Raw genomic sequence first — 15,809 nt, forward strand, 5'->3', positions numbered from 1 at the left:
CCATTTGTCAATAGCAAGGAAAATAATGATTGAAAATAGTGCTGGGGCCCATAATATCAAGCTATTATGACTTCAGCTAGCTAAGGATGAGTCAGAACAAAGCACAGACTTGTTGAAGACACTCAATGCCCAGTAGTTTTGTACGTACTTTGTGTAAAAAAAAGGAAAGTTTAGATTGACAAGTTCTTCTTGCATTTCAAAACTAATGTGTGAGTGAACCCTTGACCAAAATGTGGGACTGTAACAGAAATCTTACAAAGTGTACAAACAGCAAAACAGTGAAGATCATTGAGCGATTTCTTACCTTTACATTTATCAGATTTCTGAGAATCAGTGAATGGGATGACCGATCAGACACTCTGAAGCCCTTAGAAGGCAATGTAATATACTGTATGGGAGGTTTCAGTGCGGAATGGAGGCTCAGGAAGTCTGAGATCATAAATCAAAGGCTGCTTGTGAGTGACTCGTCAGGAACAGGATAGAGTTAGAAGATCCATAAGTTGAGGAAGGCAGATTTAATTGTAATTTAATCAATTATTCACTTTTAAACCAATTTAAGTATCTGAAATATATAGTTTCTAAAAATCAGACCCCAAAGATGTAAAATTATTGCCAGGAAGTGATGGTGACCACTTTAATCCTAGAACTCAGGAGGAGGATCTCTGAGTTCAAGGCCAGCCTAGTCTACAGAGTGAGCCAAAAACCAAAATCAAGAAAAAAAAAAAGATATAAAATTGCAAACATTGACACACAACACACAAGTACACGGTACGTCTATTTCTGATGGGAAGCTGTTGTAGAGTTTCCTGAATTCCATTTCTGCCACTTCTCCAAGTCCTGCCAAGTGCCACTGGGTCGCTCTGAGCATGTCTGGATCTTCCCTGCCATGGGTGGAAGGTCTGTCTTTATTGAATATGTTTTTGTCCTGCAGCTGCCATATTGCCAGGGGAGAGCAGATGTTAGGCAAACATTTGTTTGAATTAAACTTAATTGGCTATGTTTTCTACCCCCTATTTTTAAATGGCATATTCTGGGAAGGGATCCCAAAGTGGTTTGGCTTCAGAGGATGAAAAAGCTCAGAAAAAGCTAGAATTTACCAGTCCTATTTTCAGTCTGAGATGATGGCAACGCCGAGCAGGACTGAGTCCCTCCAGCTCAGGGTGGCAGTTCCGCAAGAAAAGACAACCGCTCCTACCATATTATTTTGTATTCTCCCAGCAAAGTTCTGCCCTGCTGCATCTAGCCAGTAAGTTAAAGAGGGGCGGGATTGGCCTTATATCCTGCCTCATCGCCAGCAGCAGGTTTTCCTCTCACTAAACACGTCAGCCACCATCCATGGCTGACGTCTACCAGAGCAAGACAAAGTGGGAAGCTTCTACAAGTGAGAATCTCAGATGTCACATCAAAGACGGCAGAAATAAAACAACCTCAAAAATATCACCAGCAACTGTGCTGCATGGGAAAAAGATCTAGATAGCGAAGAAATTTAAACACATAAATAAACAAACTGAGAACCAGTAATTGACTCTTCCACTTAAAGACATAAAACTGACACGGACATGCATTTTGACATAGCAAAATTAGAAGTAAATGGGCAGTTCACTCATTACTTGGGTAGTCTGGTGTGAAAGCAAAGCGATGTGAGTTTGTACATATCTATTTCTTTCTTAGAATATAATATTTATCCAAAATGGAATATTAGCATATCAATTTTTATTATAACAAAATGGTTGCAAATTAATTTAAGACCTTAAAAGGGGGAAATGTATAAATGAATACATATTTTTTAAAGTTTAATACATTAATCTAATAACCTCTTTTCTAACTGCCTTTTTCTCTAGGACCTTCCACTTGGGGGCATCAGTTCATTACACAGTAATCGCTAGTTACCACGGTGACTTAGTGACTACCACCAGGGCAGCCCTTCACAGACTCACAATGAGCATGCGGGCTTTGCAGTTCTTTGAGGAGGGGCTGTCTATACACATGTACTTATCAGAAGCGAAGAGTAGCCCCACAGTTTTGAAACGTGAAAATGTCTCAGGCATTGACAAATATCCCAGTGAGAATAAAACTGGCCTCAAGTGAGAACCAGCAAGCTAAATATGAAGAAAGAAAACCCACCTGTTTCTAACACTCTTGATTTTATTTTATACTCTTGTTACCACATTTTGCTTTTTTGTATGTCTACTTTATCACTTTTAACTACTATGTATGATTCTACTCTTTATATAAGATATAAGTTATTCAATTTTCTAGAACGGTATGTTGATATTGTTCCCAATGTTTCTCTCTTTGAGGAAATAATGGGACAAAAGCTCTCGTGTGGCTGGAAATTTTTGGCAACTCTTTTATTAAGAATTTTGTAAGGGAAGGAAGAGTCCATTGTGATGGCTTTCTTGTATTTTCTCATTTGCATGTTCAGCTGGACTTGACATAGAGAGGTTGTTTTAAAGCTAAGAACCTTTCTCTTAAGTAAAATAGCAACTTACTGATACTTCCTGGAATACACTATTCTCTTCCCTAGGTAAATCTCCACTTCTCTGTCAAAGGACACTTTTTATTGTGCTTTTAAACTAACTTTTTCCAGGTTTTTTTTTCCGTTTCCAGGATGCCCACAGTTCTCCTGTCCCACCATCTCCATCCAAGCTCCAGGTGCTCTGTTCCTGATTCCTTTAACTTCCTTTTGCTGTGGGCTTCTTCATGTCACTACCTAGCTTTTGCTTTCGAGTTGAGTTTTATAAGAAGTCACAGCTTTTGTTTCTTAACCTTGACATGATTGACACTTGAAGCTGGAGAACTGTTGGCTGCTGGAGGGAGCCCTCCTGTGCGGTGTATATTTAGGGCCTTTGCTCTTTTGCAATTCATTGATGAGTTCTTCCGTGCTGATGTTTTTCCTGGGTTTCAGCTACTTTGCTTAGCTGCTGCTGCTTCTCCTTCTTCTCTTCCTCTTCTTTCCTCTTCCTCCTTTTCTTCTTTCCTTCTCTTTGTATGTTAGTCTTTGGTCACCTTCTGCTTTGCTAAAATTAACATTTTTATTAAGTCCTATACCACAAAGCTCTTCAAAACCTCCTTTAGGACTTGAGCTGTTTGCTGTCCACTTGCAAGGGAGCCTGCTCAGCAGAAGGGAAATCACACCTGGTTCTGTAAACTACCCATATACTTGGACGAGTCAGGTCACGGATTTTAGAAGAGAATCTGCTATTGCTACTTTATCAATCCAGTATAATTCCTGACTGCGTTCTAAGTACTTATCCTCGTATCCACAGTTAAGTGTAGCTTTAACCCTTCATCAAAGAAACGTTTCTTCATAACAGATGGAGACCATCACAGAAAGCTGTGGCTGGTCAAAATGCAGAGAACAGCTGGTTGTGGGAAGCTCAGCTCCAGCTGATACATCTACAACACAACTCCTGTTCGTAAGAAATGAGGGACACAAAAAGATGAACATGGGATGTACTCACTCATAATTGGTTTCTAGCCATAAATAAGGGTCATGGAGTCTACAATAGGTGAATCTAAAGAAGCTAAGTAAGAAGGGGAACCCAAGGAAAAACATATAGTTATCCTCTTGGCTAAGGGAAGTAGACAAAATTGCCGGGGAGAAAATTGGGATCTTGGGGGTGGGGTGGGATGGGGGTAAGGGGAGATGGGGAGAGAAAAGTTAGAAGGGAAGGAGGTCGGGCCTTGGGAAAACAGGAGGATTGGGATAAAGGAAGGTTGGACAGGGGAGCACGGAACCACAATTCTTAGTTAAGGGAGCCACTTTAGGGTTGGCAAGAGACCTGACCCTAGAGGGGCTCCCAGGTGCCCAAGCCGAGGTCCCCTGTTAGTTCCTTGGGCAGTTGAGGATAGGGAACCTGAAATGACCCTATCCTAGAGCAATACTGACGAATATCTTGCATATCATCATAGAACCTTCATCTGGTGATGGATGGAGATAGAGACAGAGACCCACACTGGAGCACTGGACTGAGCTCCCAAGGTCCCAATGAGGAGCAGAAAGAGGGAGAACATGAGCAAAGAAGTCGGGACCACGAGGGATGCACCCACCCATTGAGACAGTGGAGCTGATCTATTGGGAGCTCACCAAGACCAGCTGGACTGAAAAAGCATGTGATAAAACTGGACTCTCTGAACATGGCAAACAATGAGGGCTGATGAGACACCAAGGACAATGGCACGGGGTTTTGATCCTACGTAATGTGATGGCTTTGTGGGAGCCTAGCCAGTTTGGATATTCACCTTCCTAGATATGGACGGAGGGGGGAGGTCCTAGGTCTTACCACAGGGCAGAAAACCCTGACTGCTCTTTGGACTGGAGAGGGAGGGGGAAAGGAGTGGTGGAGGGGGAGAGGGGTGGGAGGAGAGGGTGTAGGGTGGGAGGAGGGGGAGGGAAATGGTTGGCTGGGAGGAGGTGGAAACTTGTTTTGTTTTGTTTTGTTTTTCTCCTTTTCTCAATAAAAAAAAAAGAAGTGAGGGACATCACAGAAGATGGAGAAGAGAGATGGTAAGAGCCAAAGGACCGGAAAACCTGCTGTGAGACGGCATCTCCTGAGAAGGAGTCTTCCCTGATGATAGCTCAACAATATGACTACCTAAACAAGACCTGGAAAAGTATAACCCTAACATACTCCTATGGGAGGGGAGGATCTCATGGGGCCACAGCCCTAGACAAAGAACTACAAGCAACTATAAAGTGGAAGAAATAGTCTTCCACAGAGATGAGTCTCTTAATGGTTATAAAATAATGAATAGTTAGCCTTGAAATCATGTACATATAAGTAGCATTAAATCTGTATTTAGGTCTGCACACTGTGATGGTTTGAAAGAAAATGGCCACCAAAGGCAGCAGCACTATTAGGAGGTGTGGCTTGGTTGGAGTGGGTGTGTCCTTGTTGGAGGAAGTCTGTCACTGTGGAGGCTGGCTTTGAGGTCTCATATAAGCTCAAGCCACACCCAGTGTCTCAGTTCACTTTCTGTTGCCTTTGGATCAAGATGTAGAATTCTCCAGCACCATGCCTGCATGGTGCCTACATGCTGCCTTATGCCCAGCCGTCATGCTCCCTGCCATGATGATAGTAAACTAAACCTCTGAAACTGTAAGCCACCACCTCAGATGTTTTCCCTTAAAAGAGTGCTGTGGTGGGGGCCAGAGAGATGGCTCAGTGGTTAAGAGCACTGGCTGTTCTTCTTGAGGATCCGGATTCAATTCTTAGCACTCACATGGCAGTTCACAGCTGTCTGTAACTCCAGTTCCAGGGGATCTGACACCTTCATACAGACAAATACATGCAGTCAAAACACCAATGAACATAACGTAAGAGTAAATAAATCATTAAAAAAATAGAGTGCCATAGCTATGGTGTCTTTTCTCAGCAATAGGAACCATAACTATCACACACACACACACACACACACACACACACGTATATAAATCTATCTAACCACTTACATATATATGTCACAATAACGAAACCATAATTTTGATTTCCAGAGGAAGCAAGAAGGGGCATAGGAGGGAATGTTGGGAGGAAAGGAAAGGGAATAATTATGTAATTATATTTTAATTAAAAAATTATAGAGTTGTATGTGAATTGGTAAGAGCTGTCTGCTATGTGGGTGCTTCACTTTATGTCCCTTCTTCCCTTTCCACAGAGCATGGACATCATGTTGTTTCTTTATTCTCATGAATGATGAGCAGTGCTCTACCTTCTCTTTGTCCTGACATGTGTGTACAACATTTTGATTCTATAGCTGAGAGCTGTCTACCTTTCTGATAGTGAGGACCTACAGGTTCCACCTCCCTTCTTTGGCTGTAGGCTACGAATGGGGATTTTATTCTTCTCCTCATGACTTTCTGCCTTCTGTCTTGGGTGGCCATGGGCGTTTTGATGTTTGAGAAAGGCCCTTGAAGTTATTTCTTTAGATATCACTGCCTTTTTGCAGGTCTGGGATGGGTCATCCACACTGTGGTTCATACAATCTGCCCAATTGTATTGGCTGATCTTGCAGCCTTCAAATTTTGTTTCCTCGTGTGAAATACATGACAGGTGACACATTTGAATCTTCATGACCACAAATGTCACAGGCATAGGGTCCTTATAGGTTTATACAGTGCTGTATTTCACAGAAGATCCAGTCCTGAGTATCCACACATTCATCTGTTCCTGACCATGTTACTGAACATCCCTAAAATACACTTCTCTTGGGACTGGCCAGATGGCTCAGTGGTTAAGAGCATTGTCTGTCCTTCCAGAGGACCTAGGTTTGCTTCCCAGCACTCAAGTGGTGGCTGACAACCATCTGTTGCTCTGGTTACAAGGGATATGATGCTCTCTTCTGGCCTTCACAGGCAACAGGCGTGCATGTGTGCATAGATATACATGTAGGCAAAACACTAGTTAAAATAAAATTAAAAAGATAAAACCACAATGCTATTACCTGTAAAAATGATGGATTCAAAGAGTACTTAAGAGGATTAATTAAGGTTACACAGTAAGGGGCCTGACACGCAGTAGTACTTGATCAATGTGGGCTCCTCTGAAATAAATGCAATGCATCTTAATAATTATGAGATTTAAACGAGTTGTGACCTATAATATACAGCCATCAGCCACATGTGGCGATTAATTACCATATTTAATGATTTAGCCCTCTGAAATGTGAATGAAGCCTGAGTGTCCTTACATGAGGGTGTGGACACACCCCCACACCTCCACACACACATACACGCTGATGCACACTTACGGAAGTCATAAGACATAGGCGTTAGTCCTCTATCTTGTTGGAGACAGGGTCTCTTCTCCACTTGGTAAGCTAGGCGTGGTGGCCTGAAAGTTGGTGGGGCTCTTCCTGTCCCTCATATTTCCTATAGACACATGGGAACTACAGACACGTAGGCCACTGCTCTTCTGTGTGTCCTCGGGGTCCAAGCCCAGTCATCAGGCTTGTGTGGCAAGTGCTTTAACCACTGAGATAGCTTCACAGCCCTAACCTCAGTTCCTTGTCATTGTCAGTCACATGGCTAATGGCTAGGTCAGGGACAGTACCAGGACTTGCCTTTGCCACCAGCACAGAGCATCCTGTTAGACAACAGAAATGCTGGATAGAGACATACAACCCCAAACTATTGGCCTAACACTGTGCAAGTGAAACGCTAACAGGGCAGTCTGATTGCATTTTGTCACAATTTCTAAGAGAGCCTTTGCTGGGGTGGGGGTGGGGGTCACAGCACCAAGCCATTTGCCCTTTGCTTTATTGTTCTACGAGTCCCATGATTCGGCCCTGAAAACAGTTACTAAAAAGGATGGCTTCAAGCATGACTTGATGGATGCAACCTGTCTTAGTTAGGGTTTCTATTGCCGTGAAGAGACGCCAGGACCACGGCAACTCTTACAAAGGAAAACATTTTATCATGGCTGGCATACAGTTCAGAGGTTTAGTCTATTATTGTCATCGTGGGAAGCAAGGCAGCATGAAGGCAGACATGGCGCTGGAGAGGTAGATGAGTGAGAGCTCTAGATCTTGATCAGCAGGCAACAGGAAGTGAACTGTCCCTCACACAGAGCATAGCTTGAGCATAGGACACCTCAAAGCCCACCCCCATAGTGACACACTTCCTCTGATAAGGCCACACCTACCTCAACAAGGCCAAACTTCCTAATAGTGCCACTCCCCACATGTCAAGCATTCAAACATGAGTCTATGGGGTTATACATGTACAAACCACCATATACTTCTTGGGTAGTTTAGTACAGGTACCTGGTAGTGATATTTTGTTTGTGATCTAACAAATAAGCTTGCCTGGAGATCAGAGTGTGGAACTAAGCCACTAGTTAGCCACAGAGGTCAGGTAGTGGAGGCACACACCTTTAATTCCAGCACCTAGGAGGCAGAGGCTAATGGATCTCTGTGAGTTCAAGGCCACCCTGGGGTGATGGGGAACCTCAGCCAATCACATTCTGTTTTGGGCGTGTTCCCCTTGGGCCAAAGCAAACATATAAAACATCCCTGTGCATTTGTCTCCTCCTCTGTTTTCCTGCGCTCCTGAATCACTGGAACCCTGGTTTTTTCCACTTCTTCCCTTTATTAAAGCTGAATATTTTATATCAAAGCTAGTCTGGTTAATTCTAACTGCTGATCGATCACGCCCCTTCACTGGGGTACATGAGATTCATCAGTCTAAAAAAGAAACAGACCCATGGGAGTGATTTCTTATTAATAAAGAAACTGCCTAGACCCATTTGATAGGCCAGCCCTTAGGTAGGCGGAGTAAACAGAACGGAATGCTGGGAGAAAGAAGCTGAGTCAGGGAGTCGCCATGATTCTCCCACTCCAGACAGACGCAGGTTAAGATCATTCCTGGTAAGCCAGCTCGTGGGCTACACAGATTAATAGAAATGGGTTAGATCAATATGTAAGAGCTAGCCAATAAGAAACTGAAACTAATGGGTCAGGCAGTGTTTAAAAGAATACAGTTTCTGTATAATTATTTCGGGTAAAGCTAGCCATGCGGGCGGCCTCGTGCCAGGGACGCAGCCCTGCCGCTCGTAACACAACAGACCCATGCAGTGATGTCACACACCTTTAATCCCAGCACTAGGACAATGGAAACACAAAGGGATATGGCTGGGTGAAGAGAGGAATATAAGGTGGGAGGAGAAAGTAGCTCAAGGCATTTGGTCTGAGGACTTGTAGAGACAGGATACCCCATTCAGTCTGAGGATTTCATAGAAGTAAGAACTAGTGGCTGGCTGCTCTGCTTCTCTGATCTTTCAGCTTTCACCCCCTAATATCTGACTCTGGGTTTTTGTTATTAAGACCAACTAGAACTCACGCTACATCACCTATGATCTGATGTGGTTCCAACACACCTGTAAGAATGAACTCAGAACTACAATGTGCAGATAGATCTTAATTATGACGAAAAGACTAACACAACTGGATAGGTTTCCATCAGCAAGGGTAGCCTTTTGTAGACTAGCTAGTTCTCACAGGGTCAAAAACAGGAAAACGTATTCTCTACCTTTTCCAGTTTGTAAACAGTAATATCACACTTAAAAAAAATCAAGAGCAGAAGTTGTCGTCCCTTTTCTGTGATGGACCAGAGATGAATATTTTAGGGTCATGAGGTTTCTATGACAACTATGTGTGCTACTGAAACACAAACATTGCCACAAGACACACAGAAACTTAATTTACTCTAACAGGTCCTGTGACCTTAGCTTGCAAACTTCAGGTCCCACATTCTATGTAATAACCCAGCCTGCCCCACCCCTCCAATATTTATCTTCTGTTGCTCTCATACATCTTCTCACCTATTGTAGTTTTGAATATATTGGATCCTGCCAAGGACCTCATTAGATTTATAAATGTTTAACTTAGAAATGTCAAAAATAATTTTTATTCTCATTTTTATTAAAGTTTCCAATTTAAAAACAAACATAATTCTGCACAATGATTTTCTTTTCCTCGGGCAGCGAGTACGGTAAAGACACAGGCACACATCATGCAAGGACTCATTAAACGCAATTCCCAGGTCTAGTTAGGTCACTGGAACAATTACCCTGCTATTTTCCTAATTTATGAATGGAGACACAACTCTAGTGGAAAAGCTCTATTTCAAGTGCAGTGGTCTAAGCAAGTCAAAAAAGAAATGGATGTTAATCAGAGGGAGGTCAGAGATGAATCTCTAAATGCGGTACTTGTTCTAGGGGACTGTGGCGGTCATCAGTATAACGCCAGTCAAATCCCTGAACAGAAAGGCATTCAGGCATCATGCTTAGACTGTGACTTCCTTTCATGAACATTTTACACTTAAAAAAAAATATACTGAAAAGGGGAGCTGGGAAGGCAGCTTACTGTGTAAGAGTATTGTGCGAGCATGAGGGCCTGAGTTACAATCCCCTGCATCAACAGACAATGCAGGGCCAGGTATATGCACCTGTAACCTCACTCTGTAAGAGACAGCAGGATCACTTGTACTTGCTGGTTGTGAGCCTAGCTCCAGGGAGACTCTGCCTCAAGTGAATTAAGGCAGAGAGTGACAGCTGGATATACAGCATCCTCGTCTGGCCTCTGCGCGCGCACACACACACACACACACACATGTTCATACACTGTATACACACACACACACACACACACACAATTGACAAGATTGAAAGGTAACTATTTTGACATTTTTATACAATACAGGCTGCTAGGAGACTGAAAACAAAGGACACACTGGAAGAGGGCATATGGGGACTCAGGAGCCAACAGCACAGCTGTGGCAGGTTCTCCATGAGTCTTGCAGAGTTCACACCACACATACTTACAGGATACAGGCATGTACAGCATCAACCAGAGACACATGGCATTATGGATACTGGTGTAGCAGCAGGGATCTGAGCAACTCAAATACACAAAATTAGCACTTCCAAGTGGGGGAAAAAGCTTAACTGCTCATTTGAAGAGAAAAATTATTTGTCTATTCTTAACTCTTCTATAAAATAACTACATATGGTTTCATTCCTTTCCATCTCCAAACAGAAATGTTAATATATAAGACAGACACAGGTCTTTTCCAAAGAACAAAACTCTTACTACTGATTGTTAGTTAGTTGGCAAAATTCATGTTTACTTCTTGTTTCACTGTGTAAACTAGTTATTAAGGTATCAGAAACCAGGAGACTTAGAAAGACTTCTTAATACTTTTCCATTGGTGCAGTGATTGAGAAAAGACAGACCGCTCCATCTAGTCGATGGTTTAGTCTCCATGACACACAGATATAGAGAGACTTTTTACCCATTGCGAGATGTGTGAGAACCATGAAAAATGAAGGACAAAATAGTGTGGCCAGTTATGCACTGGAGTATGGGCGGGAAAGGTGGCCCCTGGAGTACACCACAGTGTTTTCACTGGACCAGGTCACCTTGTCCCACAACAGAGACGTATTTTCTGGGCTTGTGGCTAATGTGCAAATTTTAGCCGTTCACTGAGCCATTTGCCACAGAAATGGCCACATGACAAGGCAGAGTGGAGCTGGAACAATCCGGGTGAACTGTGGTCTCCTAGCTGGAGTCGGGACTCAGGCACAAAGGCTAGTGCCTTCACAAGGAAGGAATGGCGAGGCCATGAAAAACTGACAGAATCAAGAAATGCGCAGCTAACATAGCACTTAAAAACCATTTTATTTAAAATGTGTATCAGTACAAACTTATCAAAATTAAACAAAAGATCAAATTAGGAAAATTCCTGTCACAAAAAAAGGACATCATTAGAAAGGCCACGTCCTCTCCAATGACATTTCCCCATCTATGACAAGCTGCTAAGTGTGAAGTGCAGGGTTCGAGAGGGAGAAACCTCACCCCCAACACAGCTTGATCTTCAGTATTGTCTCTTAATGAAATGGCTTAATTAGACAGTTTCATAAAAATCAGCATTTACCAACTCTGACATGAAACAGAACCTTTCCTTTAAACTTGTAACTAAGGCTTCGGGTTGCAGTTTGGTGTGAGGCAGGCAGGACATTCAACACTAAGGCACAGGGTGAAATGTGTGCAGTGTACAAGTATCAGTGCGGGGCTCCCAGTGTGTACCACACTTTAGGGCGTTCCTGGGCTTGCTAGGTGTGTTATAACTATGAGCCTGTGGAACTGCTGTTCACAGATGCTCAGACGGCCTAGCTGCATCCTTCTGGAAGTCCCTATGTTAAATAGAATCCTGTCTGAACTTGTGAGTCCTGCAATTTTCTATTATAGAAGATTAAAGGTTCACAAAGTTCTTGTGGATGGACCTAGACCAGGCTTCAAATACTGTACCTATGCACATTATTTGGCCACACTGACTGTGGCAGAGCTGGTAGACCCTGCTACTGACGGCAAGGGAAGGTGTGAAACTGTGTGATGTGATTTGTTTTACAAGGACTACAGGGTAAAATCAGCTTTAGGCACTCTGGATAGCGCATTTGAGAAAGTTCAGACTTAAGAGTTTTCAGATAATGATTCTTGTGTGTGACCCCTTCCCAGTGACAACAATTGCTTTCACAGTGATGAGGGAAGTGCTCTTCTTCACAGGAACTCAGGGGAAGCCATCATTTCTTTGCCACACTGGCAACAGCTTTCTTGGCTGCATCCTCCAAGTCCACGGCTGACGTAATGGGGAGTCCACTGTTTTTGAGGATGTTCTGAGCCTCCTGGACATTAGTTCCTAGCAGGGGGAAAAAATAAAAATTGCTAAATTCAACTGCAAGTAGCACACCTGGTCACATTGGACAACTGAAATCCCTGGATACCTGGTTTCCCTTAATGCTAACAATTTAATTACAATGCACGTGGCTTTTTACTGTCAAGCTCTGGCTTTTCAGAGATACCCAGATGACACCTGCCACTTCCCCTCTCCTGCTTCTCACTTTCACGAGCTTGCATTAGTTGACACTGCCTGTATTTTTCTGGCGCTCCAACAATTAGAAATGAGCATTCCTGAAGATCATGGACACACAGGACGTTTCTCAGTAAGGAAGGAAACTTGGACTGGAGCTGTCTCTTCCCTGAGTCTGGGAGAATAGATCTGAAAGTGACTTAAGCATCTCACGAAACTGCTTTTGCATTCTTGTCCAGCTGCCAGGTGGCCTTCCCCTGTAACAAAGGCTCTGAAATACAGGCCATGGAGAACATGCCTTTCTGTGTGGGCACAGGTAGGAGCAGGCATTGGTCAGCATATCTCACAGTGACAACAGCCAGGAGAGTGGGTGTGAACACTGGGCCCTGTACCTCCTGTCAAGGGCCTCTTGATGGGCAATGACCAGGGGAAAGGATTAAAGCCCTCACCTCTGCCATGCATTTAGAGAATGGTGTTTAGTTAATCTCTTAACTTCCTTGAGTTTCAATTATTTAAAAAAAAAATGTTTTGTTTTATGAGTGTTTTGCCTGCATGCATGTCTGTTTCCCATGCACATGCCTGGTGCCTAAAAGGCCAGAAGAAGGCATCGGATCTCCTGGAACTGGAATTACAGATGGTTTTGAGCCACCTCATGAATTCTGGGAACGAAACCCAAGTCTTCTGGAAAAGCAGCAAGTGCTCTTAACAATGAGCCATCTCTCCAGCCCTGCGACTTCTTTAAATCTTTATTCATTGGCAGTTTCATACACTATATAATGAACCTTAGTTATTTTTACCCCATTACTCTCTCTCACATCCCTTCTGTCTTCTCAACAACTCCCTTCCTACTTTCAAGGCTTTTGTGTGTGACCTTGTGTGTTTCAATAAGGCTGTCTGTATGAGTGTAGGTGAGACAGCATTACTGGATCATGGGCACCGAAGAAAGTATCACCTGTTCTTACAGCCAATCATTGTCAGGAGTCCCTCTCGGAGGGGCGGAGCTTCAGTATCTATCTCCACACATAATTCTCTTCCTAGCAGCGAATATTTGCTATGTACTTACGCATAACAGGTATAATGCCAACCAACTAAAATGCAGCATATGATTTTCAACAAGAGTATTGAGTAGGAAGTCCACGGTACTGCTTTTATAGACAAAGCAAGGGAGTTTATTGGGGGGATAAGTGGCAGAGAGCAGCCTCACTTGCTCTATATAATAACATAATTCTGCATGTCCACACACGTCTTTGTAATATGAAGATAGCAACATAACGAGGAGAAGCATTTTGTGAATGGCAGCATCTCTGTGGCATTCATGGTGAGCTTTCCACAAAGATTCTTGCTTCCTTCTACAGTGTAGGGCTGGGAAGGAGCTGCCTGGGCTGTGACTATTTCCCAAGTGCTCCATCTGCTAAGTGGGATCGCAAGATAGGCCTACCCCACAGATCGTGAGTGGATTCAAACACATGCTTGTAACTACCTCTGTGTGACTTCCACGCTTTCTGTTTTACTCTCAGCGATGTTAGCAGTAAGGGTAACTGGGAGGCACCCTTTAAGGATGGCAATGACTTCTTCAGCCTAGACACTTGATTATGATGGGAGCACCTGACTCATTTGTCCACCCAGACCTGATGTGAATGAGAAAGAAATTTCTCGTTTACAAGACACCTTGTAAAACAACACAGGAAAGATCAAGTGATTAACTCTGCCTCCTGGCAACTGCGTGCTTGTGTAACCTCCCCTTTGTGTAAGACTCTAACAGGGATGGGATGTCACTTCTAAGGTGAGACACAAACGCCTGTGCTTTCTGTCTTGCCCGCTTTAACACTTCTCTCTTCACTCTGGCAAACTGACATGTTTCAAGCCACCCTATGGACAAAGTCCACTTTCCAAGTACACAAGCCTCTAGCCTATAGCTATGGAGGAATGAGGCACCCAGGGAACAGCATCCTATTGCCAACCATAGGAGGCAGCTTTAAAGTGAACTACCCCTTTTGCAAGCTGTGAGGTGTCTGCAGTTCTCCCTGACACACCTTTACCACAACCCGGTGAAGACAGAATATGAGGAACAGCTAAGTCACACACAGACATTCACAGCCCCTTTGTCACACTTTCAAATTTCAGAACAGCCTGCTACACACAGACAGACCCAAAGCTTTGTAACATCGTTAACGCAACCCCAGTGTGCATTCTGATTCATTTGGTAAGGTTTGAATCTGGGTTCCCAGAGACTGAGAAGCAAGACAGGGTTTAGACCACGGCATGTGTTAGGTTAGAGACTAAGGCGTTCAGATAGTCATATGTAGGTGTGGTCCTCATGGAGCAATGACAGAGTGAAACCAAGGCAAGGCCTGACCTAAAATTACATCTGCGGATCAGAAATTAGATGTGTAAATTTCTGTCTCCTTCCAAAGAGAAATGGCCTGGGATGTCCTCCCCAGGTATCCCTACCCCCAGTCTGCCAGAGACAAAAATCTAAGAAAAAGTGTAATAGCTTTTCCTTTTGAGCATTCTCTGGTTGCAACACCAGCTCCCCAGACCTCCACACAGCTGAGGAACATACTCTTCCTGGCTTCTTCTGCACCCCCCTCATGTGACTTTTGGGGTTAGCTCATTTTTCTCATGGTTTCATCCACTGAGAACTATTGACACAGAATTCTCTACTCACTATTACCTGTGCTCTCCTCCATGTCCAACGATGAAATAAATGCTGATTTTTTTAAACTCACTTAAGAAATTGCTTTTTCTTATGACCAACAACATAAATAATTCAGGTCCTTAATTAATATCATCTGCAGCATCTGGTTTAGCGGCAGTATTCTCAAGGGGAATGGAAAGGATGGATGGTAAAATTCACAAGTGTCGAGACAGGCCCCCATGGCCCTGCTGTCCTCTGCCCTGGATACCTACCCACTCAGTAGACGCTGTCTCTCACAGTCTCCTGGGCCACCTTCCCTGCTCCCATCTTCAACATCCCAACTACAGTAGGCCTGAAAAGGGCTGCCAGAGTCCTCCATGATCTCTACACTGCGACAGGGATGAGTGCCGAGGGGAGGGCATTGCCTACAGTCAGTGCGGGGCATTTCCACTTCAGGGTATCTGGTAGCATCAGTCATATGCTACACCTGAACTGGCGGACTAAGAACAGACACGGTCACACATGGTGATGCCTGAGGGGAGAGATGTGCGCAGGTCCTTTTCTGGTCATCTTGCAACTAAGGGGGTTCTCGAGGGGCTATGTTCTTGACTTTGTGTCCTGGGGCACTCTGTCTGCCCCGGGTGACTCTCCGGGACAGGCTCTGACCTGCTACCAGTGTCTCACCATGCAGCTCCGTTACCCTGGTCAGGGGAAGGGGTGAAGGGAGCGGCTCCCCACTCTTTCCTCCTGGCAGCACCTTCAGTGCCACACCAAAACACCTGACTGCTTCATAATTCCAGGATC

The 15,809-nt window shown here is 43.9% G+C and overlaps 1 protein-coding gene across 1 annotated transcript in view; it reads right to left on the minus strand.

The window, feature by feature from the left end:
- Window positions 1–11,159: 11,159 nt before the first annotated feature.
- Window positions 11,160–15,809, minus strand: part of Suclg2 (succinate-CoA ligase GDP-forming subunit beta) — a 256,926-nt gene continuing 252,276 nt past the window's right edge. Inside the window, exon 11 of the mRNA XM_041639888.1 lies at window positions 11,160–12,196. Within this exon, the coding sequence (XP_041495822.1) occupies window positions 12,081–12,196 (116 nt within the window). The 3' untranslated portion in view covers window positions 11,160–12,080. The remainder of the gene's footprint in view (window positions 12,197–15,809) is intronic.

This window comes from Microtus oregoni, unplaced genomic scaffold, assembly GCF_018167655.1.
Source record: "Microtus oregoni isolate MIOR12 unplaced genomic scaffold, Mior012 000002F_ref0000024, whole genome shotgun sequence".
Classification (NCBI taxonomy): domain Eukaryota; kingdom Metazoa; phylum Chordata; class Mammalia; order Rodentia; family Cricetidae; genus Microtus; species Microtus oregoni.